The 27197-nt window shown below is 25.2% G+C and overlaps 6 protein-coding genes across 6 annotated transcripts; 3 read left to right on the forward strand and 3 right to left on the reverse strand.

Moving 5' to 3' along the window:
* Nucleotides 1-414: 414 nt before the first annotated feature.
* MKS88_004382 (diacylglycerol kinase) lies at nucleotides 415-2053 on the forward strand (the record flags this gene model as incomplete). The annotated part of the gene is made up of 2 exons (XM_067217553.1): nucleotides 415-480; nucleotides 632-2053. 2 exons carry the CDS (start codon nucleotides 415-417, stop codon nucleotides 2051-2053), a joined length of 1488 nt encoding a protein of 495 aa, XP_067071970.1.
* Nucleotides 2054-4283: 2230 nt separating this feature from the next.
* Nucleotides 4284-6562, forward strand: MKS88_004383 (RAP protein; the record flags this gene model as incomplete). The annotated part of the gene is made up of 5 exons (XM_067217555.1): nucleotides 4284-5514; nucleotides 5691-5751; nucleotides 5908-6087; nucleotides 6253-6294; nucleotides 6490-6562. The coding sequence occupies 5 exons, from the start codon at nucleotides 4284-4286 to the stop codon at nucleotides 6560-6562; spliced, it is 1587 nt and encodes a 528-aa protein (XP_067071971.1).
* A 417-nt stretch (nucleotides 6563-6979) lies between these two features.
* Nucleotides 6980-10160, reverse strand: MKS88_004384 (sulfate transporter; the record flags this gene model as incomplete). The annotated part of the gene is made up of 6 exons (XM_067217556.1): nucleotides 6980-7078; nucleotides 7282-7608; nucleotides 7830-7952; nucleotides 8206-8891; nucleotides 9402-9427; nucleotides 9664-10160. 6 exons carry the CDS (start codon nucleotides 10158-10160, stop codon nucleotides 6980-6982), a joined length of 1758 nt encoding a protein of 585 aa, XP_067071972.1.
* Nucleotides 10161-16168: 6008 nt separating this feature from the next.
* Nucleotides 16169-17735, forward strand: MKS88_004385 (exported protein 2; the record flags this gene model as incomplete). The annotated part of the gene is made up of 3 exons (XM_067217557.1): nucleotides 16169-16305; nucleotides 16667-16841; nucleotides 17196-17735. 3 exons carry the CDS (start codon nucleotides 16169-16171, stop codon nucleotides 17733-17735), a joined length of 852 nt encoding a protein of 283 aa, XP_067071973.1.
* Nucleotides 17736-19557: 1822 nt separating this feature from the next.
* Nucleotides 19558-21084, reverse strand: MKS88_004386 (RNA 3'-terminal phosphate cyclase-like protein; the record flags this gene model as incomplete). Its single annotated transcript, XM_067217558.1, has 1 exon — nucleotides 19558-21084. One exon carries the CDS (start codon nucleotides 21082-21084, stop codon nucleotides 19558-19560), a length of 1527 nt encoding a protein of 508 aa, XP_067071974.1.
* Nucleotides 21085-24675: 3591 nt separating this feature from the next.
* On the reverse strand, nucleotides 24676-26019 carry MKS88_004387 (proteasome subunit beta type-2; the record flags this gene model as incomplete). The annotated part of the gene is made up of 4 exons (XM_067217559.1): nucleotides 24676-24707; nucleotides 24762-24795; nucleotides 25041-25289; nucleotides 25693-26019. The coding sequence occupies 4 exons, from the start codon at nucleotides 26017-26019 to the stop codon at nucleotides 24676-24678; spliced, it is 642 nt and encodes a 213-aa protein (XP_067071975.1).
* Between the last annotated feature and the right edge of the window lie 1178 nt (nucleotides 26020-27197).

Here is a 27197-nt window from a genome sequence, read left to right on the forward strand (position 1 = left end):
AATAATATTTTACAATAATTTTTTTCATTTTCTTGTGAGGAAATTTTTTGTTTTTTTTAGATTGTGGTAGCTAAAACTAATTAATTAGTTTGTATTCATTATATATATAATTATATATATAAATTTTTTTTTTTTTTTTTTTAAATGAGTAAATATATTAAGGATGATTAAGTTAATTTTATTTTTAGATATATTTGATGGTTACTTTTAATAAATAATTATATTAACTACTGGTAAAAATTTAGTAATACATTTGATGACCCTTCAAGTAATGGAGTTAAAAGCGTAAGAATTAAGTATGAACTGTTTTTTTTTTTTTCTTTTTTTTTTTCAAGAGATAACTATTTTAAAAAAAAAAAAAAAAAAAAAAAAAAGTATTAATGTTTTTATAAGTAATGTTGGAAAATCTAAAATATGAAGTACATTTTCTTGTTTGTCAATCCAACATCAGGGGGAAATAGAGCATCTATATTTACGGAAGTAAAAATTTAACAAGAAAAAAAAAAAAAAAAATACATAAAGAGTTACATACAAGTATGTACATATATGTGTATATATATTCCTTGTGTCTGTCAATTTTTTATATGTCCCTTTTTGTTTTTTTTTTTTCTTTTCCATTTTTTGTATATAGTTAGGAGTAAACGAAATAATATTTCACAAACCGCATAAATGCCATCTTTACATTTACAACATGTTGGATGGAGAAGAAGGTAAGAAACCTGGGTTTCTTCACCTAAGCTCCGTAATCAATAGCCCTAGGGAACTCGAGAACGAAGACTCACCAAAAAATGGAACACATTCAAACGGAAAGAAGTTAGAAAATAATAGCGGAGGGAATAATGGTGGTAGCCCTAATGAGAGCAATAATGCAAATTTGGAAAATTTCCAGGGGGATAAAAACAATAACAGGAAAGCTCTAGTTAGTACTGAGCGTATAAGCAAGGATTCTAACTGCAATTATAATAGCAGTGGTAATAGTAAGAGTAATGATAATAGTAGCTACAATGCAGAAAATAAAATAATGACCTGCAATGAAAGCAACATCGAAAATAAAGACATATTTGTGTATTTGCTAGTGGCTGGGGGGGATGGAACATTGAATTGGGTACTAAAAGAGGTAGAATTTTACGATATTAATCATAACAAGTTTGCTGTAGGTGTTATTCCGTTTGGTACTGGTAATGATTTTGCTAAAGCTTTTGGATGGAAAAAAATTAACGGGATTTTTACACACACCTTTTTATTTAATATTTTAAAAAAAATAGTTGATCAAACGTTTAAGTCCAAAATAGAAAAACATGATTACTGGAATATTGAAATAGTTTTAAATGATGATGGATATTTTAATAAAATTAATTCAAAAACCAAAAAAAAAGAAACATTAACAGAAAATAATGAAACTGTAAGAAAATTAAAATTATGTATGAGCAATTATTTTAGTATCGGTATTGGCTCAAGAATAGGAAGAGGTTTTGAAAGGCACCGAAAAAAAAGTGCATTTTTAAATAAATTAATTTATGTTTTAGAAGGACTTAAAAAGGTTTCTTTTAAAAGAAATATACCCGTTAATTTAATAATTGATAAAATGGTAACTGGCAAAAATTACGATGATGTTATATTTACAACAGATAACAATGATGAATACCCATCATTAAAAAAAGCCGTGAGCATTATATGTATTAATATACCATCCTATGCATCAGGTAATGATATATGGAATTATACACATAAAATAGGTTTAAAATTACCAAAAAATTTAACCTCAGATCAAAAACAAGTTTATGAAGACTTGAAAAAGGCACAACAAAGTGTAGGGGACGGAATTTTAGAATTCGTTATATATCAGTCAGGTATAGACATAGGTTTAGAATTTACAGTAAAAGGAAGAGCATATAGAGTACATCAAGGCTTAGGTCCCTGGAAAATTTGCTTCAAAGAAAAATTGAATAGTGTATATTTTCAAGTTGATGGTGAGTACTATCGTATGACTCTACCACAACACGTATCAATAGAACATTATAAAAAAATTAATGCACTGAAAAATATTATATAAGCATTTTCCATAAAAGCGATATTTCTCAGTCTCCGTTCCATTCCACTCGGTTCTATTATACCATGCTGATTTTTATTATATTATACCATGCTGATTTTTATTATATTACACTATGCTGATATCTATTATATTACTCATGCTGATTTCTATTTTATTTGCACTATGTTCAATCTGTTATATATTATGTTATATTCTATTCTGTTCTATTCCCACAATTAGGAAAATGCAATACCCCGTGGGAAAACAACAACGTTAGAAGGTATGCGAAGGTTCAAAAATATTCTTCATCCATTATTGGTTTATTTTTAATTCTATATTTCTACGCTCTGGTTTAGCAGCGATGATGTACATGCTTGTATGTCTGTCTACCCATGAAAGTACACATACATAAGCATGCACGTACATATACATACATACATACTTACATACATACATACTTACATACATACATACTTACATACATACATACATATTTATATATATATATGTAATGGCATGGACCTCTCCAGTTTCTCCTTTTTTCCTTTTACTCCGAGCGTTATGTTTTTGTACTTACATTTTTGCATGTCATTTCATACTTGTTCACACCACTACACACATATCATATCCTTTCATCGACTTAGCATTTTTCGACAATCTTATGGAAACAATCCTGTTGGTGTTTTTCCCCGATATTTTTGCTGTTTGCACATTGGCAAAAATAAATTAATATACACAAACCTACATATATCAAGCATTTAAGTTTTTCTTTAAATATTTAGTAGTTTTTTTCATTTATTTTATGCTTTTAGCAAATGTACAGTTATTTATGTAATAAGGGAAAAAAAAATAAATAAAAAAAAAAAAAAAAAACAAAGCTATTTTTTTTTAATATGTATATACAAAATACGTTTTTTATTTTTTACTATATATATTTATTTCCTTTTTTTTGTAGTTGCATAATAGCTGCGTAAAAAATTATTATGAATAAAAATAAGAAGAAAACTGGAAATAAGTAGCTATGGAATAAAACTATTTCATGCATTTTAAAAATTACATTATTATTATTAAATTTTTATTTAATTTTTATTTAAATTTTGTTTTATTTTTATATAATTTTTTTTTTTTTTTTTGACGCTCATACATATGTACATATTTGACTGCTACATATAGTAGCTGTAAATTGGCACTGCTTATTAGCCTTGTGTGTATCTGTATATCTTTTTATCCACCTTAGTAATAATCTTGAGTTCAATATCAATTTCATTTTTATTCTCTATTTCAACTTCCTTTTTTTTTTTTTTTTTTGTATGTATAGTATTATCCTCATGAGTACCATAAAAAATCAAAATATTTCCTATGTCGCATACATGATAACGTATATGCCATTCTTCAATTAGTTATTCAGTTATTTGGTATAGTTCATATCCTATAAATTTAAAATAAAATCATTGGGAATGGTTATGTTATTTGGGAATTAGCTTTAACGCCGGCATTTGTTGCCTTTTATTTCTTTCCCTCTCCAAGGGCATAAATAAAAATTATTTATACGCAGCATACGCATGTTTAAGTACGTGTATATAAACATACATAAATACACAAATAAGCAAATAGGAAAACGCGCATATATAAAAATTCCTCCATGTGCATATACATTGGTTATGCCTCTTCCTACCCTTGTACATTCTTGTAACTTTTGGATGCCCTATTTTTTGTGCCAAAAAGAAGGGTAGTTGTTAACACGTTAAAATATACCCACAAAGAGCATATTTTTTTTTTTTTTTGAGCAAACGAGAATGTGAGTCGAGCAACCATATGTTATAAATAGAAGGGAAATAATAATTATTCAATCTTAAAATTTTAAGGTTTGCATGTTTTACCACACGCACATATAATTAATACATACGTGCATACATACATAAATACATACGTACATACATACATATACCAGAGAGTAGGCATTGCACAAACTCATTTCGTGAAAAGTACAATTTAGGGATTGTACGAGAAGGCTATAAGTTTAATAAGTTAAATAGGCAATTTCATAGTCGACTATAAGGAAAAAAAAATAAAAAAAGAAAGTGTTTTATACAAACTTATGCTACACATGTGTGCATTTTTTCTATGATTGTATATATGGGGTCTTCTCTACTGTGAATTTTAAAAGCGATCCAGTCTTCCCTACCCCATCCAATTTTTTTTTTTTTTTTTTTTCCAAATAAAGATTAACATCCAGATTAGGAAAAATAAAATGCAGAATGTTTTATTAGTAAAACATATGAAACGATCGTTCTCAAGTTTAAAACATGAATTACAAAAATTCGAAGTAGTTACCAATAAGTTTCTACAATGCATTAAAAAATACAAGACAGAAAAAGACCTTTGTTTATCATCCTATATGAATTATAAAAAAGAAATAAAGGAATATATAAATTGTTTATTTGATAAAAATACTTTAGTTAATTTTGAAAACAGGGATTATAGGATGATATTTACTTATAGCATACTACTATCAAAGAGAATTTTGTTTCAAAAGGAGCATCTAAAAAATGTGCTCATCTCTTACATTGCAAACTACACAAAAAGGAAAAAGGGGGGGGATACAAACCCTAATGAGGAGCAACAAGTGAAACGAAAGGAAAGTAGTATAAGAGGCGGTGGTAGTGATAATGGTAACGAAACAAATGAACTGTTACTCCTATTTAAGTTTCTTTTTTTCTTAAACGTAGATTATGACAGAGCAATATATAATCATCTTTATTCTGAGCTAAATAATGAAATTGAGTGGTGTCCCTTGGACGAGTTAGTTGAATGTATAAAACTAATATCATCATTTAAAAATAAAAAATGGGTAAACCACAAAGTTTTCTCTAGATGTATAAATGAAATAATTAAAAGAAATAATGAAAAGCAGAATGATAATGATGTGTTAAACTTTTTAATAACAATTGTAAAATCTTGTTCTCGTCTTAACTGTGAAATTACAGATATATCTGTTTTGTTAGATACCTTTAGAGAAAGTTATGATAAAAATAAAAAAAGTGACATGCACATGTTAATAAAAATTATTTATAATTTATTTTTATGTAATTATCATAATTACAAAAATACGAATCAACTAATTGATTTATTAAAAGAAGAAATCATGCAAACAAATAAAGAAGAGGATTATCCTTTATATAAAAAATACTTATATAATAATAATATCATCATAGATAATAATGTAGACCTAAATACAGATATGATAAAAAAAAATACAGATGCTTATATATCGAATGATAACATAAACAATATTCATCAACTATACTTCAAAACAAGAGAACAACTCAAAGGCCACCTACCTAGTACATCTATAACATCCATAAATTTGTATAGACTTAAGTTTGTCGATCTTCTTATTCGGTCGGATAGTTACCTTTACAATACTTTCTATTCTCCCAACTCGCACTTTTTTGACTTCGTCCGGCAGTTGAAAATGGAGGGTAAAAAAAAAGAAAAAAAAAATTATTTAAAACAACTAAATTGCATCAGTCTTATGGTAGAGGAAACTGCACAAGTATAAGCAGAAAGATGTTATGTGCATTTTTGCATATTTACGCATTCATACAATTGCCTATTTGCATATTCTTATGTTTACATATTTATAATTCCGTTATAGGCAAAGAAGTGAAGGAAACCATATTCAGCAAGCAAGCCAAGTTTTTTATAAAGGAGAACGGGTAAAAGAACCACAGTTGTGTTTTTATGTCCATTTGCACATTGCATATATTTACACATTCTGGAACTATATTTGTATATATATATATATGTATATGTATGTGTGTATACCATTAGTTATGTTATACTGTAATGTGCTTTATCGTTCTTTCCGTTAGGTTTAAGATAGGATATAAACATGTACACATATACCCCATAATTTTCTTACCAGATTTTAAAAACGCTTACGTAGAATTTGTACACAATATCCTCATTAATAAGCAAATGAAGGACGGCACAAATAAAATTCATAAGCTCTATTTAAACCACAAAATTAGGCACATGAAATTCTTAGGATGGTAAAGTTTTAGCAATCCTGTGTATAACTATACGTGAGGGGATATGCACATACATAAGAGTATACACGTACATGCGCTTACACATATGGATATAAGCGCAACTGTAAATAAGGAGCATATGTCACTTAATTTTTTTTCCATTTATTTTAACCTTTTTTTTCGTAGGTACCCCATCCTACTTTACGAGCATGAATGGAAAAAGCTAAGGTTATCAAGGAACAAACATAGAAAATTTTTTTTGATAAATTTTAAAGTTTACATTTAAAAAAAATTGCTATGTATTAATATAATGTGTACATATATATTATGCATGTATATATGTATATTATGGATGTACATATATTATAACAAGTTAACATACACAACTTGATGTTTTATAATTTCCTTTTTCTCTTATAACAGAAATTATAATGAAAAACTTGGGTACATAAAAAAAGCGTTTAAAAGCGTAAGAAGCCATACACAAGAAGTATAATGAATGACAAATTAAGGGGAGATAAAAATTTACGTAAAAAAAAAATAAATCGAATAGGGGCATACACAGATATATTATATACGTATATATGCATATATATATATATATATATATATATATATACATGTATGCGCATATATACATACATATATATGCACGTATAATGACGTACTTTTTTAATTATATATACATAAAATTAATTCCAAAAATACATGACTCTTCGACTAGTGTACAACAAAAAAAAAAAAAAAAAAAATTAAGAAGAATTTAAATAACCATAAATAAAATGGAATAATGGAAGTAAAATATAGTAATGGGAGTGAAATGCAGCAACTGGAGTAAAATAAAGTGAAAAATAGTAGAAAATTAATGATCAGTCATAAAAAAAAGTGAAAAAAATGCATTAAAGTTAAATCACTATGGCTCTAAATTATCGATTGATTTGTCCATTGGGGAATCCTCTTTTTTCTTTTTCTTAATTTTGAAAGACATTCTTCTCCTTATAGTTTTTTGTGTCTACATGATGGAAGAAACGACGTAAAATGGAGATTTATTTTGTAATTACAAAATAGTTTAACGTGTTGATACATAGATGTAGAGATGTACAAGGGTATACCCATACTCATAGATACACAATGACAAAGGAACACATATAGTTACAGGAATACAAAGACATACATGTGTATCACTACGAAAAGGTAAAGCTCACAAATAATTACCTTAATAATAGTTCGTAAAGGCTTGTATAATAAAGGTACAACTGGTGTCTCTACTTTTACCAAATCAACATCAATTTGCTTGCATAAATGATTCATTTTAGCAATTTTTTTAATACATTCATGACTTAATCCATGTATAGTTACATTTTTGTTATTAAGGTTGTACTGCTGTTTAACAGATGTTAAAGCTTCAATTGCCGTATAATCAAATAAAGTGCTCTTCCCTTTAAGAACTATATTAACTGTTGAGCTATCGTTTTCATAGATAAATAACCGTGTGAACATTTTTTTTGATGCGTAAAATAAATGCCCTTCGATTTCGTAGTACTGAAAATGGAAAGAAATAGAAATACGTTCGTATCTATATGTATGCATATATACACATGTGCACACGCAAAGAAATAAAGACGCAAAAAAGAAAACCCGCACACATATATACACGTGAATCAGCCTGCATACACAAATAATTTAGATGTAAGCCCTTTTTTTATCATTTGAATTATAAAGTAATGAAGCATCACTTGAACTTTTCCTTCTCCTTTTCCTACCTTTGTGTCTGTGTCCTTATCATAAAATATTTCAAATTTAAAAGTTGATTTACTTTGCCAAACGTATACTAAAGCGGATAAAATTATCCCTGCAAAAACCCCAGTTGGAACGCTCACGAAAACCTACAAAGATGGAAAAAATGGGGGGGGAGGGGTTGAACATATGTGTACATAGGGATGAGTACATACAAATATTTTCATACTCGCGCATATATTTCTATTGGAAACATCAATAATTAAGGGACTATTAAGTATATACATGCATACAGTTTATACATGTCATATAGTTCATATAGATCATTCGGTGTGTATGTTTTACACTTCTCACACTTTTCATATTTTTTTTTTTTTTTTTTTTTTTTTTTTTGCTTATTACACATAAGACAGTGACAAGGACAATGATAAAGGCATCCCATCTTGATATTTTTCTGCTCATGCATGGGTGGCAGTTTCTTATGTACGCAGGGCAGAAGGTAAAGAAAACAATAGGAATGGAAAACCATTTGAAACAATGTAAAAAAACAGTAATCATTATTCCACATAAAAAAGATAAAGGAATATAATTCAACAAAGAATAACCAAAAAGTAGTATGCCATATATTAATATTGCTGCTACTACTCCGCTCTCCTTACCTCTAGCTCCATTTCTATAATTTAAAACTGATAAACCTAACAAACTACTACCACCTACAGCACTTCCTAACGTAGCTAAAATATTACCAATAAAAAGAGAAAAAATAGTTTCATTTGTATCACAATCCGCTCCACCCATATCTTTTATTACTTCACTAACCATTAACACTTCAACTAGTAACACTACAAACATATTTACTATTTGTTTAATTAAATCCATATCAAAAACAACTTTCGAAAAATTTAAATCCTTATTAGTGAATAAAAAAGTCGGCTTCGCTTTGTCCGATGTAAAGGAAAACATATCACCCACTGTAAATGATTTGACATCTTTAAAGGAATCAAAATTGTGTAAAATTTTTCGAAGAATGACGAACTCCACAAATATCGTAACTGCTATAGCTATTAGTGTCGATGGGATCTTGTGCCCTACCTACAAAAAAGAAAGATATGGAGATTATAGTACAGCAAATAAAACGCAGTGTTAGAATCTGGTAATTATAAACGTACAAAGGGATTCATACACTAAACATTTCTATCCTTTAACTCATTATATTAACACAAGGAGCATGCTGCTTTTACTATACAACATAGTTGCTCATCTGCTAACACTATCACCTATATATATATATATATATATATATATATATATATATTTTTTTTTTTTTTTTTTTCATAATGAAGAAGCACTCTTTTTATGCATTGTGAATAATACAAAAAAAAAGAAAAAGAAAAACATTTTTAATATAGTAATGTTCATATTGTCATGTTCAAACTAATTTTATTTGGAGAGGGTCTTATTACGAAAGGCATACACACATTTATATATATATATTCTCAATAACACGTTCATGTAATGCATATACACATATATGAACATATACACATATATGAACATATACACATATGCACATATGGTCAGGGGTAAATAAAGCCTACCTTGGGTATCTTTTTCCAAAGCTCCACTATGATAACAACAAGAGTACAGATAATGAAAAAAAAAAGTAAATAATATCCCCTAATATATTCATGTGTGAAAGGGTCTTTTAGGGTATGTAACTGGGCCCTTAAAAAAATAATCGAAAGGCCATTACAGTACCCAATAAAAACAGGGGTAGGAATTAACTGAATTAAAGCAGACATATGAAATAAGGAAAAGAAGAATAAAATAATTGAACAAATTAGTATACACACATATAACCGTTCTATTCCATCCGGTAAAAGTTCAGGATTGGCATTTTCTTCTAAATATTTTGAACATACAGATGCAAATGCACCAGTTACACCATGAATAACCCCTGGAGATCCTCCAAAAATCGATGTGATTAAACATAAAAAAGATGCTCCTTGTAATCCAAGATATGGAGGTATTTTAGCTATCATTGAAAAAGATATCATTTCTGGTAACATAGTTAAACATAATATACATCCACATAATATTTCATTTATATAATATTTTGATGATTCTTTTGGTGTATTTGTAAACCCCCAGCCCCATTTTATTCCATCTGTCATAGACTTAAAAGCTTTTGGCCATCCTATTCTTGCTGGTAAACATACCTTTATATCATTATCATATAAATCATCATGATATATTTGTGTTCTTTCTGATGATTCATCTAATTTACTAAAATCTACTGGCCTTTCTGTTGTTTCATTTGTTGCTATTTTATCACTATCTTTTATATTTTCAGACATTTTTTTTTTTTTTCCTTCCCTAGAAATTTTCTTTTTTAGCTGTACTAATTTTTGACGAGTTCATCAAATGGTCGCAGTTTTATACGTGTAATAATAGGTGCACACGCATATATATGAGTTTACATACATCTATATGTATATACATATATATATGCATGTATATATATATATATATTTATTTATATATGTATGTATGCATATGCAAATATACATTTTTGATGTTTACAATATAGCCATATGCACATCAACATGGTACATTTTCACGGTGTGCAATTCACGTATGTACTTTTTTACAATTTATAAGCAACAGCTTCTTGACTTTCTTTCACTTTGTAATTTTCCTTCATTGCTTGCTTTCTTTATGTTTATCTACCTCTAAACATCCAATGTGTTAGCTTCTTTGGCTCTTATTGGATTAATTTTCTTTCCACTTATTTGGATAATTACTTTGTTAATTATTCTGCTAGTCAAAATGTTAATTATTCTGCTAGTCAAATTGTTAATTATTCTGCTAGTCAAATTGTTAATTATTCTGCTAGTCAAATTGTTAATTATTCTGCTAATCAAACAGTTAATTATTCTGCTAATTAATTTATTAAGTATGTCGCTAATAGCACTAATAATTTCTTTGATTATTTTTCTATATCAAAAAATTTTTAGCTAACTTCTTTTTTGCTTAATATTTCACTTTCTCTACTTTTTTTATCTTTTCTTTTCACAGAGGTAAAAAATTTATTCCTTTTTTACCCTGTGAAAATTAATACACTGTAATATTTCATCTAAGGTTATCCAAGAAAAAATAAATGAATATTCAAAATCATGAAAAAAAAAAAAAAAAGTAATGAGTATCTGATCTTCATTTATTCGGTAAAGGTATTATTATCGGCGTACAAAAAACAGTATGTTTTTTGTAGGCTAAAAACTAAATTATTTCTCGTCAAATTATTAAGGCCTTAAAATAAGGAAAGAATGCGTATACAAGATAACATATATAAATATATACACAATACATATATGTATATATATATATATATAAAATTGGTAATATAGAGATATATATGTATATTCATCTCATGCGGAAAGAGGAATTTTTCTTAGGTATTAAATATCGATGATGTTAAAAATGTAAGAAAAAATCAATTCTTTTACAATGAAAAAAATGAAATAAACTCAAGCTGTGTACACTTTTAAGCGGTAGAAAGGTGAAACACAAAAAATATCATATGCAAGATGTTTGTACTATATGTATATATATATATATATATATATATATTTATGTTTATGCTTAAGTGTACGTAGTTTGTAAAAGGAATAGTAGCTCTCTACAATATAAATAGCTTTTTTTTTCTTCGAAAGAAAAACGAAAAAAAAAAATTGTTTAGCATATAGCACATATACATATATTACACCAAAATTTATTTAAAACATTTTCCTTTTTTTAAGATTTATTCATAAAATCTCTACATATTTACCAAAAATGTTAAATGAAAAAAAAAGAAAATAGAAAAAGGAATAAAGAAAAAATAAAAAAGAAGAAAAAGACATATTCATGTTTTTCATTATTTTCTTATTTGTTTAAAAGAATGTTTTAAAATTGTAATATAACCATAAATTTCCCATAATTTTTTTTCACATTTTTACTTAAAATTTTTTTTCTAATAATTTTGTGGGTTTATATTTTATGAATATTGTTTTAATTTAAAATTAATACAGCGTTTAAGAATTCACATTTCATACATTTTTTAATGTGTATTTTTTAAAATATTCCTTACACATAATTTATCATCAGTTCTTTGTTTTATTCCTCTATTCATTTTCTACATATTTTATATTTATTTTACTCACAATCTTTATATTTATTTTACTTACAATCTTTATATTTATTTTACTTACAATCTTTATATTTATTTTACTTACAATCTTTTTTTTTTTTCTTTTTTTGCATGTTTCTTGATAAAAATAGTGCACAGGAAAATGAGATGAACCTCTGATTTTAATTTTTTCTTGTTCGTATTTTTTAGCAAATTTTGAGATTTGAAAAATTTCAATAAATATTCGATTTTTGTCAAATTTGTATGAGAAAGAATTATGTACAAGTATAAAATTTATCCCTATATAAAAAACGTAGCTTTTCTTTTCATTTTAATAATTTGTAAAGATAATAAGTTGACCTTTTTATTTTTTTTCCTTATAGATATTTAAAAAAAAAAAAAAAAAAAAAAAAGAGAGAAATATATATTTGCTGATACCATTTAAGGAAATTATTTTTCTCCTTCGGAATAAAATTTAATCCCTTTATCAAATTTGTGTTAATTAAATAAGAAAAATAGGAAAGTAATACTTTTATATTTTTTTAATGTTCTCTTTTTTTTATTTTTCCAGGGGCATAAAATAATGGCATTATGGAATACCATTTTATTTATTTTTTTCAAGCCTCTCTTTTTTTATATAGCTCATTTAAAAAAATGTGTATACACATACAGACGACATAACATATGGATATATGTTTTATACATTGCTGTATAAACGTATATTAATGATAAAAAGTATATCCCCCCCCTCTACACTTAAAAATGTTTTATTAATAAACCAGAAAAAAGTTTTTAATACGCAATTGTTGATATATATATATAAATAGTCGTATGTGTAATATTCCTATTTTTATACAGTATAATCAATATATGAATAAGCTAGCGTAAAAACATATAAATATTTTATAATAAAATATATATGTTATCAACTATTAATTTAATATTGTAAATTTGATCACGTTAAATTATTACAAAGTGTGTGAAAAAAAGAAAAAATTTATCAAAAATTTATGTTTAATTATAAAATATACCAACATTAATTGGGCATTATAATTTGAAATATATTTAAAAAAGAGCAAATTTGAGAAATATAAAACAAAGTTGAAAATCATTTTTCTTGTATAATATTTTATAATAAAAAAAAAAAAAAAAAAATTTAGGACGTTTTAATTTTCCATATAAAATATAAGAAAAAGAATACAGTAAAATAATATGGTGAACGACAAATACTTATAACCGTTAAAAATAAAACGAATATCTAATTTTAGATAATAAGTATGTAGTACCTAAATAAAATTATTGTGAGTTTCCTTTTTTTTTTTTTTGACTCAAGTTCCAGTATTTCATATTTTAACGTCAAAAATTTTTTTATTATAAAAGTTATATTTTTTGAATTTTTACTATTTTTAAAAGGATGGTATTCGAAAAAAAATTTTTTTTTCGTTTCTAAATAATTTCAATATTATTCACCATTTGATTTACTCAAATTAAAGCAAAAAGTAATACATATTTTTCCTGTGTTTTCTTTTTTTCATATATACGAAAATAAAAATGGGAGAAGTCATAAATTAGCATGTTTTACGAATGCGTATGATATATTATAAATAATTTTTTTTTTCTTTTTCATAGGTATATACACCTTTTTTAAATAAAAAAGGATATAAATGAAGATAAATAAATGTATATATATTTATATATATATATACGTACAGGTCTGTTCGTAGTTTATATCTATTTATATGCATAAACGAATAGCCACCCCGTTGGTCATGATATTTTATGCTTACATAAAAAGTGTTATTACATGGTGAAAATATACCTTTTATATTTTCTATATCACCGTTAAGCAATTTACCATAAATTTTGTTATATAACTAATATTAAAAAACTTATGTTTTTTTTCATATTAACATTATTACAGCTGTTACAACAACGTGTTATATTATAACTTTATATACACGCATATACTTATATATATATTATACATATATATGTATAAAAATATGTGCATATGCGAAAAATTCAATTTAAAATTGAATAAACGCAATTAATTTTTTTATGAAATTTGTTCATGGCGTTGATTTAAAGGTTAATTAAAAGGAATGGATTTTACTACTACTTATTTTAATCACACGAGAAAAAAAAAGATCATAAAAACTGTTTCTACAACGGTTATAAATTTTGTTTCACTATAAAGAATAGGGAAAAAGCCTGTAATATAAATGTATTATATTAATGAATAAAAAAAAGAAAAAATTTTATAAAACGCTATTTTATAACAAAAAACAGCAAATTTTTACAAATAAATATAAAATGGTTTACCTGACATTATGTAACAATAGTACTTATATAATTAAGTAAATATAAAGAGAACGTAAATTTAAAAATAAACATTGTTAGCAGTGAAATTACATTACAAGAACTTCGGAAACGTGTTCACTAAATTCACTAATGCAGCGAAAAATTGAACTCTGTGCTAAATAGTTATATTTCAAAAAACAAAAAAAGGCAACAGTGTTCAATTGAACTCTTAATGAATAAACACATATATATAATAATATGCAGTAAATATATAAAGTTAATACACTTGTTATTGTACGTTTATATATATATTTATAAATACACAATATTTATCGAGTTCACATTTTTTTTAAGCACATATATATATGCATATAATTATTGTCCTTATTTAACATTACTTTTTCACTTAAAATAAATAACTGTGTTTTAATATAATATTGCTATTTCATTTAAGTAACAATATATTGCTACATTTACAATTATGTGTTATATCTATTGCACTTACTTTTGCATGCAATTAAAGTTTAACTTAAATAATAGGCAACAAAAAGAAAGGGGGTGTATGCATGTTTATAATATATAGTACTACTTTTTACATATTATAGGATGAAGTTATATTAAATCTATATATATTCAGGAACGCTCTGTTTTTTTTTTTTGTGTCAGGTTTTCATTTAATTTTTCTAAGAGAACAAAATAAAAAATTTTCTTTGGTTGTTTGGGCAAGCAGTGTGAATTAAGCATTTATTATATATCTATATAAATTTATAATTATACATTTAAGAACTTTTTATTTTTTCATATATGAATTTATTAGAAAGCTTTAATAAAATCAAAAAAAAAAAAAAAAAAAAAAAAACTGTGTTAACAGATTGGCTGTGTTAATTTTAACAATAATATATAAGATTAATTTATATTTGTATAATTTATAAAATTTTTTAAATATTCGTTTGTGACAAAAAAATATATTTTTATGTATAATCACATATCTGTTATTTTATAAGAGTTACATTTTTAAATAAATAAAAAAAAAACTTCATATAAATATAAAAAAATTATCATAATGAATAAGTTTTACTTACTAAGAAGTTAACACATATTTTACCAAGTACATAATTTTGTAAAAGTTTTATATATACTTTATTAAATACATCATATTTATACAAATAAGTTCGTTTTGATTGGTTCTATACATATATATATGAGTTTATCACACTTATAAACTATATGTTTTTTTAAAATATATATACTTATGCCATTATTTAACCCCCCTCCCCTTTTGTTACATTTTATTTTTTGTACAATCAGAGAAGGAATAAGAATGTTTTTTTTCTTTTTTTTTTTTTGCTCTATTTCGAAAAAATAAATAAAAAAGAAGAAATTGTTTATTTATCGAACCTTTTTTTTTAATAAAATTTTTTTATTTTTGACTCTTTTTTAGTTAAATATTACACCCTATTTGATTTTAATTTTTTTACATTTCTTTTAGTACAGTTACTTTAAAGATTTATTTATATTTAAATCCCATATTTAAATAAATTAAAAATTTATAATTTTTTCATTGAGGTCTTTTTATATTAAAATAAAGATATATGTACATGTATATAAATACATTTGTATATATATATATGAATTTATATCCTTACACATATATATTTAATTTCGTAAACATTATTAATTTATATACATCATATACATTTATACACATACATTATACATTCTCACTGTATAGATATATATGTAAACTTAAATTTTTTAGTACTGTTTTGAATTTTATTTAATTTTTATAAAATTGGTATATGTGATATACAGATATATATCACAAGATTATATCATGCATAAAAAAATAAGTTCTTACACATTATACATTATTATTTAATTTTTCTTTTATTAAAAATGAAAATAAGCTGCTTTTTATCTTTTTTTTTGTTTTTCGTAATATACAAAAACACTACTAATGTAGTGTACTGTGGTGGTTATGGTGATTTGGCCGCAACAAGCGCCTTGACAACTATCGTTAAAGACCCAATTAGGTAAGAAAGGAACATGACAAAAAAAGAATTTGTATCAATGTTCTTTGTGATGTATTATAAATTTATATATATAAATATGTATATTTAGAACTGGTTAATGAACAAGCAGTTGTTGTTAGTGGTAAAACGTATTCTTTGTGTGCTTACATTTGTGCAAGTTATTTCTTTGTTTTTATTTTGTTTTAATATAAAAATAATATATGTTAGAATGATAACTTATTTTATAATTTTTATTGATATCTATTTTTATTTTTGTTATATTTGCAATGATTGCTATGTTTTCCATGTTTGCCATTTTTGCTATTTTTTCAATTTTATTAACCTTTTTTTATATCCTTGCTCTTTTTTTTCTTACTCACAGCTTAACCATAAAAGATCTGTATGAACACGGAGTTAAGGACCCAGTAACAAAACTTCTTCATAAACTTAAAAAAGTAGTGCGTTATAGAAAAGTTTTAAGGTGGTCACGTGTATGGTGGATATTACTAGTCAGAGAAATTGTAGGAGACAATGCTATTGAAAGGAAGACTGAAAAAGTAAGTTATTTTAAATATATATTTTATCAACCAGTTTTGTGCATAATTTATTGAATATATATATATATATATATTTATGTTTTTGGTGTGTGTGGCATATTTTTGCATCCTCCTCCTATGTTATTAATTTTTTTTGCAATTTTACACTTGCAAAAAAGAAAGAAAAATTATGCATTAATTTGTTTTACATATATGTATTTATAGTGCACATATTAAAGATCAAAACTTTCAGTTTTATGAATACTATTTTTTTTTTTTTCCATGCTTCAATATTATATCAAATTATTACCCTTTACACATTTTATGAACTGTTCATAATTTTTTTTTTTTTTTTTTTTTTTTTTTTAAAAACAGGCATTAAGAGAAATATGGGACCAATGTACAATAGCAGTTTACAACAACACTCTGTATTCCATTGAATCAAAGCCTTTATTATTTTTGCACGGAATATTGAATGAATGTAAAAATAACTTCTCGACAAAATTAAGACAAGATCCAGGTTTAATTGTAGCAAAAATAGATCAAATATTAAAATCACAAATATACAGATTCTGGGTGTCAGAGCCATATTTGAAAATAGGAAGATCAAACACATTTTACACACGTATAACACCAGAGATGGTTCCAATCTTACCTAAAGAATGCACTTTGAAACATTTATCATCTTATATGGAGGAGAAATTAAAAACTATGGAGTCAAAGAAGAATATTGAATCGGGTAAATATGAATTTGATGTAGCATCCTCAAATAAATCAACGAATGATACAGAAGTTACTGGAGAAGATGACCAGAATGATGATGATGAAGATGATACTTTTGATGAAGAAACATTTAAAGATGATATATTTAATTCTAAGAAAACTGATGAAAAAAAACCAAAAGATAAGATATGAAGTGGATAGAGGAAACTGATATTGCCATTTATAGGCAAAAATTTATGAAAATGAAACCATTGGAAGAATTTATATATATACATGTATACGACTTTAATTAATGAAAAATATGTGTAACAGAAAGATTAAAAGGAAATAAGAAATAATAAATTTTAATGTGTATCCTTTTTTATGTGTTGTATTATGGATGATACATAGTATTCTTACCACAAAGAATTTCAACATATAGAAATACCCATAGAAAAGATTCCATTTAAAAATATATACTCCATTAAACGATGGTTAATCAAATAAAAAAAAATTTTGCACAAAAAAAAAGGTATTTAATTATGATATGGTATACGTATTCGTAAATAACACAATTTATTATTAATGCAAGATGATATAAGAAAATTTTACCTTAATGATATTTAAATTAAATGTTACCCGAAAAAAAAAAGAATTCATACATATATATATTATATATATATATATAATATTGTATATATTTTAACTTTTAAAAGGATAATTTCATTTTCATATATTCACCATAACATTTCTTTCCTTGTCCACGTCCTAGCACACTTCCCTTGTTATATATATATGTATATATATTAATGCAATTTTACAAAAATTTTATTAATACGTTAATATTATTTTATCCATATTTATTAGTATTTTATTATTGCTAATTTATCATAATAGCTTTATTATACACTATTATATAGCATTAATATTATTTTATACTCGATTTTTTTTTTTTTTTTTATTTAAATGTATAGTTTTTCCTTTTTTTTTTTTTTCTATTATTCATTTTTTCGAATTGTATTACACACTCATTTATTTTCTTTTTGGTTTTTGTTAATATATAATATATATATATATATGCACATTGTAATTTTTTTTAGATTTAAGTTATGATTTTTTAATTTTTATTTTTTTTATAGCATTTTTTTTTTGGGGATTTTTTTAAAAGTAATAATTCTTACACTCACTTTTAAATCTTATTATATATTATATATATATATATATATATATATATGAACTGTTTTATTTTTAATCTTTTAAAAAGAAAAATTTTGATATTTAGAAAATTCCGACTGTTAGAATGTTTTAGTTCTTTTTATTAGAATGAATTGAGATGGGATAATTCACCATATATATCATATATTAAAAATATAAAAATGTGGGCTAAAGAAGAGCAAGAAAAAAAAAAAAAAAAAAAATTATTACGAAAAATGGGACTTAATAGTATTAAAGCCTATGTTAAAATATGTTTTGAATGATTACTCTAAAATATATTTAATACTGTACAAGCAAACAATAATGGTAAAAAATGTTGTATTAATAATACTTGCATGCATATATGTTATGATGGAGCCAAAAAAGGAATAATGAAATTTATAAAATTAAAAACAAACAGCATATTTAAGTTCATGCATAGCCTCTACAAAAATATAAAATGTCTTTCCAAAAATTTCGAATGATATTTCTCCCACTATAATAATATAGTGACGAATTAAACAAAAAAAAAAAAAAAAAAAAAAAATTAAATCGTTGAACATACTAAAGTGAAGATGGGAAGTGTAATTGGCAAATACGAGTAAAATGAAAAATGACACGCGTTTTAAGTTAAAATTTTAAACTAGCTTATACTGAAAAAATAAGAATACGTAAATGTACGTATGTATGTAAACACAAATGCATGTAGTACACATGTATGTAGGCATGTATGTACATATATATACATACAAACTTCATATTTCGAAGAATACTTCCTAGGTACAAGTGTACATGCACATATAAGAGTGTACGTATTTGCCATTTTGTTTTTTTTGTTCATTTAAAAGGTCTTTTTCGAAAAGTTACGATATCCTATACCCACACACTTGATAATATACGAAAAATCAATTTGTGATTTTTCTACTTTCTTAATATCAAATACTACATTAAAAAAGTCTCTTAACAATCTAATGAGAGCAATTGAATATGGCTTAACAACATTTAGAGAAATTTTTGATACAGTAGTATCCTCTGCTAAGGACATATATAATAATGGCAACCACTGATAATTTGTATCAACTGATGATAATCCTTTTATTTCATTCATCATTTTTAGGGAAATAAAAAACCCAAGTCTTTCATATATTTCAGCATCTCGTAAATTACACGTCATCTTACCGATAACATTATCATTTTTAATATACCACTCTTGTCCCATAAAACATGATATGTTGTCATTACTTAGAACCATGTTCTTTTCGTCTTTACACTGGGTTTGTATTTCATCATCTCTACTCTCTAAATGGGAACTATTTTCATTCTCAACTTCGGTACAGTCATCAATATTTTTCTCATTTTCAAACTGACCTTTCTCCTCAATATCTTCATGTTCTTTCCTCCCATGATTAGCTACACATTCGACAATTTTTGTAATGTCCATATTGTTGTACGGTACCTCTTGCATGTGAGTCCTATCGCTTGGTTTAACCCGTTTTAGCGTGTTCTTAACATGCTGTAGAAAAGGCTCGTCAATGCACAAGTCAGACCCATAAATACATTTGTTCTTGGTGTGTGCAAATAAGGATAAAGAGATAAAATTGTTTTTCAAATAATCATCTTTACCTTTTACTTTTTCAATTTCAATACTAACGTATGGGGTAAAAATTTGTAAGTGTCTTTTTGCAAAATTAATAAATTTGTTTCGAAAAACTAATGAAATATTTTTGCTTACTACTGTTCCAGTTATTTTTCTAACCAACCCACTATCATGCATATCAAAAGAATTAATAGTTTTTAAATTATTCATAAAAAATAATACTTCACCTGAACAGTCAGATTTTATTCCTCTTTTTAAAATATTAATATTTAAAAAGTTGTTATCAACTTTTAAAAATGTTTTAAAAAAATGCTCACTCACTATTTTACATGTATATACAGTGCTATCAATGCAATCATCTGTTATTCCTTTTAATAATAATTTTACAGGATTTTTAAAAAATGGGACTATCATAAGTAAAAATTCAAGAAAATATGTTATACTCCTTTCCTTTCCACAATGAAAAGAATTATTTAAATCACTTATTCGTACTTCATCAATAACATTACCTATTAAAAATCCTGGTTTAAAATATAGTTCGTCTCCATCTTCGTTAATTTTGATAATGGTATCATCACATAACTTATCAATAAGTTTTAAAAGTTTAGCCTCATATTCCTGTAACCCTACAATTAATTCTTCATCATCCCCTACTACCATATATTTTTTTCTTTTTTTTTTACTTCGAATATTTTTAATTGTAATAGCTTTTCCGCTTATCATACTTAACGCTAACCTAAACCGAAAGTAATTGCTCCCCCCGAACTCCATTTTTAAGGCATTTACGGACTACTATGGTATATATTATGCAGGCACATTCGTCATGTATAATATAAATATATGTACGTATATGTATGAATGTACTAACAAACTGCTACTTAAGAAAGAAGAATGTTCGAGCTTACAGAGTTTTCTCAATGTGAGCTTCTCAATCCTTCAAAATTGCCCTTCCACGGATGCCTTTATTAAATATTTCATAATATGTTGTTCTTTTATATTTACTTTTTGTATTATTTAAGATTAAAATAATATGTACAAAAATTAGTTACTATTTCTCTACAAAATAATAATAAATAAATAAAAAATATATTACTATACCACAATATTATTTTTTTTTTTTTTTAAATTTGTATTAAAACGTTTTTATAAACTGGTTACTAAGAAAAAATGGTGATGAAATGAGATAATAAATATTCTACGTAACTTTTACAAGTACTTAAACAATTAGGGAAAAAATAAAACAAATAAACGAATAAATAAATAAATGCTTAAATAAATGTATAAAAAAATACTTAAATAAATAATTAAATGAATGAATAAAAAAAGGAATAGAAGAATAAATAAGTAAACACGACAAACCCAATAAAACGTGTTCAGTGGTACCTTTTCACGCTTTAAGAATAATACGTATAATATTATTATGCAAGTAATATATCAACACAGAGATAAATAAAAAATTCGTAAAATGAGCAATATAAATGCTAACATAGCTTTTCTTCAAAATATATGTATACTTACATATTATAAATATATATATACATACATATTATAAATTTATATATATATATATATATGTATATATTGTAGTAAATAATTTTTGCTCGTTCATTTTTTACTTTCGTATGGTTGCAAATGTTTTTTTCAACTGATCAAGTGCCATAGAAAGTGTTTCATTTTTAAGGGTCTAATTTACATCTTCATTTAAATCTGTTTTCGTTATTCCATTATTCCTTTTTTTTTTTTTATTAAATTGTATAAGTATTAAAACGAATAAAATATTTATGGGTCACTGTGCAATTAATTCCGTACTAATTTTGTTGCTTATTTTACATAAATACTTACATATATACATACATACATACATATATACATACATACATACATATATACATACATACATACATATATACATACATACATATATACATACATACATATATACATACATACATATATACATACTTATATACATACATATATATAATATAAAAGCACAGATGACGTATTATATACTGTTTCGTCAGTGTTTCTTTTTTGAAAAAATTTTGATGATACGAGTGCATAGGAACATAATATTTTGCTGGGCATATTTGCTTGACATATATTTTTAAAAATTATTATATATATAAGTATTTATACATATATTAAGCACTTCTTAGAAAATGAAAGACAGTACATGAGAATATATAATTTGTTAGGTTTATTCATTTTAGGGAATTATATTTATTTTTTTTTTTTTAAATTTATTCAATATATTTGATGTATAAAATTTCACCAAAAAGATCAGCGTCGTGCATATTTTCTACTACACTAAAAATGTAGACCAATCCTTTATGTACTCATTACACCATCAGTTAATGCAAAAAAAGAGTAGTACGTTATAATATGAATTGGGTATAATATGTAACATGAATTTATATATATATATATTGTATTTGTAAAGATGTTCCACCCACATATTGTGTTCTCCCTAAAATATGAACGTGCAGGATAAATATATATAAAGTAGCTAATTAAAATTTGTACTTTTCATTATAAACTATGTATCAACCTTTTGTTGTATTGGAATAATCAAATGCACATCTTCAATATCATCTAAAACAATGAAGCTAATTATGTTTCACAAATAAGTGGAATTTTATAATGAATATATTTTTGAGAAGAAAAAAAAATGTTGAGGGAATAAATTTGCATTAGGGTTGATAAATAGGGGAAAAAAAAAAAAAAAAAAAAAAAAAGGCAAAAATTTTTTTCATTAACTTTAAAACCTTTTTTAATTATTTATTTACAATTATATTATGTTATTAAAGAGAACTAGTTATATGAACATCATACAGGGCAAGCAATTAGGTTTAAGCGAAAAGGAAAAAGAAAATGACAAAGCATATGTATACGTGCTTGCGCACGCATACATACTTATGTACTAAATTATGGAACAATTTTGCACTTTTCAAGGGTTAAATTTTTTTTTTTTTTTTTTTTTTTTTTTGGTTGAAAAATGCACAGAATTGGATTGTTTTTCTTATCGAATATATTGAATGAAATAGTAAAAAAATAGTTCATTCAGAAGTATAGCAAAAGTTCAATTTACAAATATATATATATATATAAATTTATGTATGGGTGTATATATTATATGTGTATATGAATATGTATGTGCGTATATTATATATACGTAACAACGCAACTAAAGAGCAAAGTTAGTGAGTTGCACTTATCCATTTGCTAAATACTACATAACAGAGCACAGAAATATTGTGTAATTTACTTGTTATCTATACTCGTAAGGGCGTTATAGTATGGTACTGAGTCATAATATATAATACGGTAAAAAGTATTTAAAAAATAAATTGCACAGTTATAGATAGAATAAAAAATATAACTATCAAAAAAGGACACATATCAACTAAAGAGTAAAAAGTGGGGGCAAAAACATTTATCGGAATTTCAAACACTAACATTAATATTAATTTATTTAGTTTTTCTTCTTTTTTTAAGTACTATTTTAATTTATATCCAAGTTGATCATTATTTGAATTTGCTTTAACGTTCAGGATGATTTCAATTAAATTTGTTCTGATTTTATTAATAATGATTTTTATGTCCTTCCCCTTTATTCCTTTATTAATGTACAGATGGAAGACAAATCAAAATAATTTAATTTCTTTTTTTTTAGTACTACTAACAACCATGCCTTTTTTTGTAATTGCAGCATACTCTTATACGAGAATAAATAACCAAGATACACATTGTATGAAAGAGGAATAGGTCTCATAACATAACAGCAAATATGTGTACTCGTAAAAAGAAGAAAAAATTGGCTATACTTTTGGTGTTCCTGCTGGTAGAATGGGAGAAAACTACGAATGCAAATGTAGGTAATACTATTGGCTCATAGTGTATAGCAACCATTATCAAATGTTCTAAGCATTTTTAATGACAGGAAAAAAAAATAAAATAAACAATAGTACTGGTTGAGAGGAAACTTATTTGGAGTTTCTGCAGATGCATAATCTTGCGAGCTTATTACTTTTTTGTTTTTACGGCATTTTATTACTGCATTTTATTACTGCAATTTATTATTGCATCTTAATACTGCATTTTATTACTGCATTTTATTACTGCATTTTATTACTGCATTTTATTACTGCATTTTATTACTGCATTTTATTACTGCATTTTATTTCTACATTTTATTGCCTTACGTTATTACCTCATTTAATTACTTTTCTTGTTTTTCTGGTTATGTATTTCAGTTCAATACTGTTTTTCGCCTTTTCATTTTTTTCTTTTTAAAAAAAAATCATATTTAAAATTTAATTATTAATTATACTATAAAATAGCTATAAATAATAAAAAATTTTAATTTGCATAAGAATAAAACCTTACAACTTCTAAAGTGCAAGGAAAAAAGGAATACACACACGTGTACATTTACGCACGCATACCTATATTTGAGCATTTAGGTACAAGTGGACATGTCTACATAATTGTGGGCACGGTTTATTTCATGAAAGGATGATGCATGTAAAAATTGGGAATGTTACATATGTATAAATACATATATACATGTGTGTAAATATATATATACATATGTACACAGATATGTGCGCGTGTGCATGCATAAATGAGCATAAGGAAACCACACTGTATACTTAAAAAAAGGAATAACATGGGAGAAGGGGTAGAAAAAAAAGTATTCTATCTTATTATAATTAAATGGTTACGTGTTGTGCCTCTATTTTGTTACCAGACATAATTCTCAATTCGTAATTAATTTGTGTTAAAAGAAATCTTTTTTTCAGTTCTTCAAAACATTTTTTAAAAATAAGTAATGCTTCTTCTAAATTCATATTTTCATGATAATATTTATCTAAAATTGCATTTACCAGATAGGCACCATATCCATGTGCCCCTTTGTTTACGGAATCCATGTTACTTAAGTAGTCACACCAGTATAACTGATAACCATCTTTCTATGAGTGGAAATTAAGGTATGAACAACAACGTTAAAACGTGCGCACGTATGCATGCACATAAATACACATACATAAACGTACACATACATAAGCATACATATACATAAGCATACATATACATAAGCATACATATACATTAGCATACATATACATAAGCATACATATACATAAGCATACATATACATAAGCATACATATACATAAGCATACATATACATAAGCATACATATACATAAGCATACATATACATAAACATACATATACTTAAACGCGTACACACACAAACACACCCACGCATACTTATTTACATATGCCTAAACACTTCCACAATGCTCCAAAAAAATGAGCGAAAAGATCATTCTCTTTTTTCCCCATTTTCTCTATGCATATATATCCCTTACATTGTCAAAGCCAGCTATTAAGCAATTCACTTCGTATGGGTTTCTCCTCAAATAGTAAGCTAAATTTTTTCTTGTAAAATAAGCAAAAGATTTAACATATAAATCAGTTGAATTCTGATACTGATATAGGTGAATGTTCTTTCTAATAAATTCCCCAAATTGAATACGATCACCAATGGAACCTCCTAATAGTAAACATTTGTTTCCATTAATATCATAAAATTTTGTTTTATCATCATTTTTTAATTTTATAATTGAGTTAATACTATACGTATCTGCTGCTAGTACTATAAAATCTTTTCCCTTTAAACCGATTAGTGTATCCATAGGTGAAAAACGTAAAAATGGAAGGAAGTTCAGGGAAATGATATACGAGCACTTGAAATTCTAACAAACACCAAGTGATGATGTGACAAAGTGAAATGTAGCGATAAAATGTTATCACAAAGGATGAATTGAAATCGCATCAAGAATTAAAGCGGGCAAAAATATGGGCACATGATTGAACTGAAGATGTACAATGTTATCTCTTTTTTTTTTTTTTTTTAATTTAATGATACGTAGAAAATTTTAAAAACAGAAATAAATATATATTTATATATGCAAACGAAATGGCTGATTAGGAAATATACATATAAATACATGTACGTATAAATAAATGTACTTAAATATATAAATGTGAGTTATTTGATTGGCGATATTGTTCTACTTCATGCACATGAGCTTTAAAATGTACGCACATAAAATGACGATAATTTTTCGTAACTTGATAAAACTGTAGCATACCATGTAATTGTCAAAGTATCGAAATTTTTGAAGTGAGAAATTTTAAAATTCCGGAGTATTTTTTACAAGTTAACTGAAAAAGTTTAAGCTTATTTCCAATTCAATAACAAATTTATTGTGTTAAGGGTGTATATGTAGCAACTGTAAAAGTTTGCTTTTCGTACTTACAATATTTTTTTTTAATAAAAATATTTAGTCCTATTTTACAAATTGCTTATAATTTATTTTTACGTTATTTATAGTATTGCATTCCATTTTTTCTTATTATTATTTATTCGTTTGTTTATTTGTTCGTTCGTTTATTTGTTCGTTCGTTCGTTTGTTCGTTCGTTTACCTGTTTGTATATTTATTTATTTCATTCTTAAAATAAAGGCTATGCTACAAATTCCTTTTTTTTCAGCATAGTGTACTATATTTAAACGAAAAAAAGCTACAAAGGTGTAATATGTCGAATTATTTAATTTTTTTTCCTTTTTCCCATATTTCATCTGTTCCCCTTTGTGTTTCTTTCAAAATGTGCAAAAATGGTATATATAATATTTCTAAACATCGCTAATTTTTTTTGGAAGGCTATTATTTATGCACATATGTTTCTTGTTTGAAAAAAGTATATCAACAATTTTTTTTTATAAAAATTGGCATAGCGACAGAAATATGATTTTTCATATTTACGTTAATTCGCATTAGAACATGTAAGACGTTATAAAAATTTCATCGG

The sequence above is a fragment of the Plasmodium brasilianum genome, chromosome 12 (genome assembly GCF_023973825.1).
Source record: "Plasmodium brasilianum strain Bolivian I chromosome 12, whole genome shotgun sequence".
NCBI lineage: Eukaryota > Apicomplexa > Aconoidasida > Haemosporida > Plasmodiidae > Plasmodium > Plasmodium brasilianum.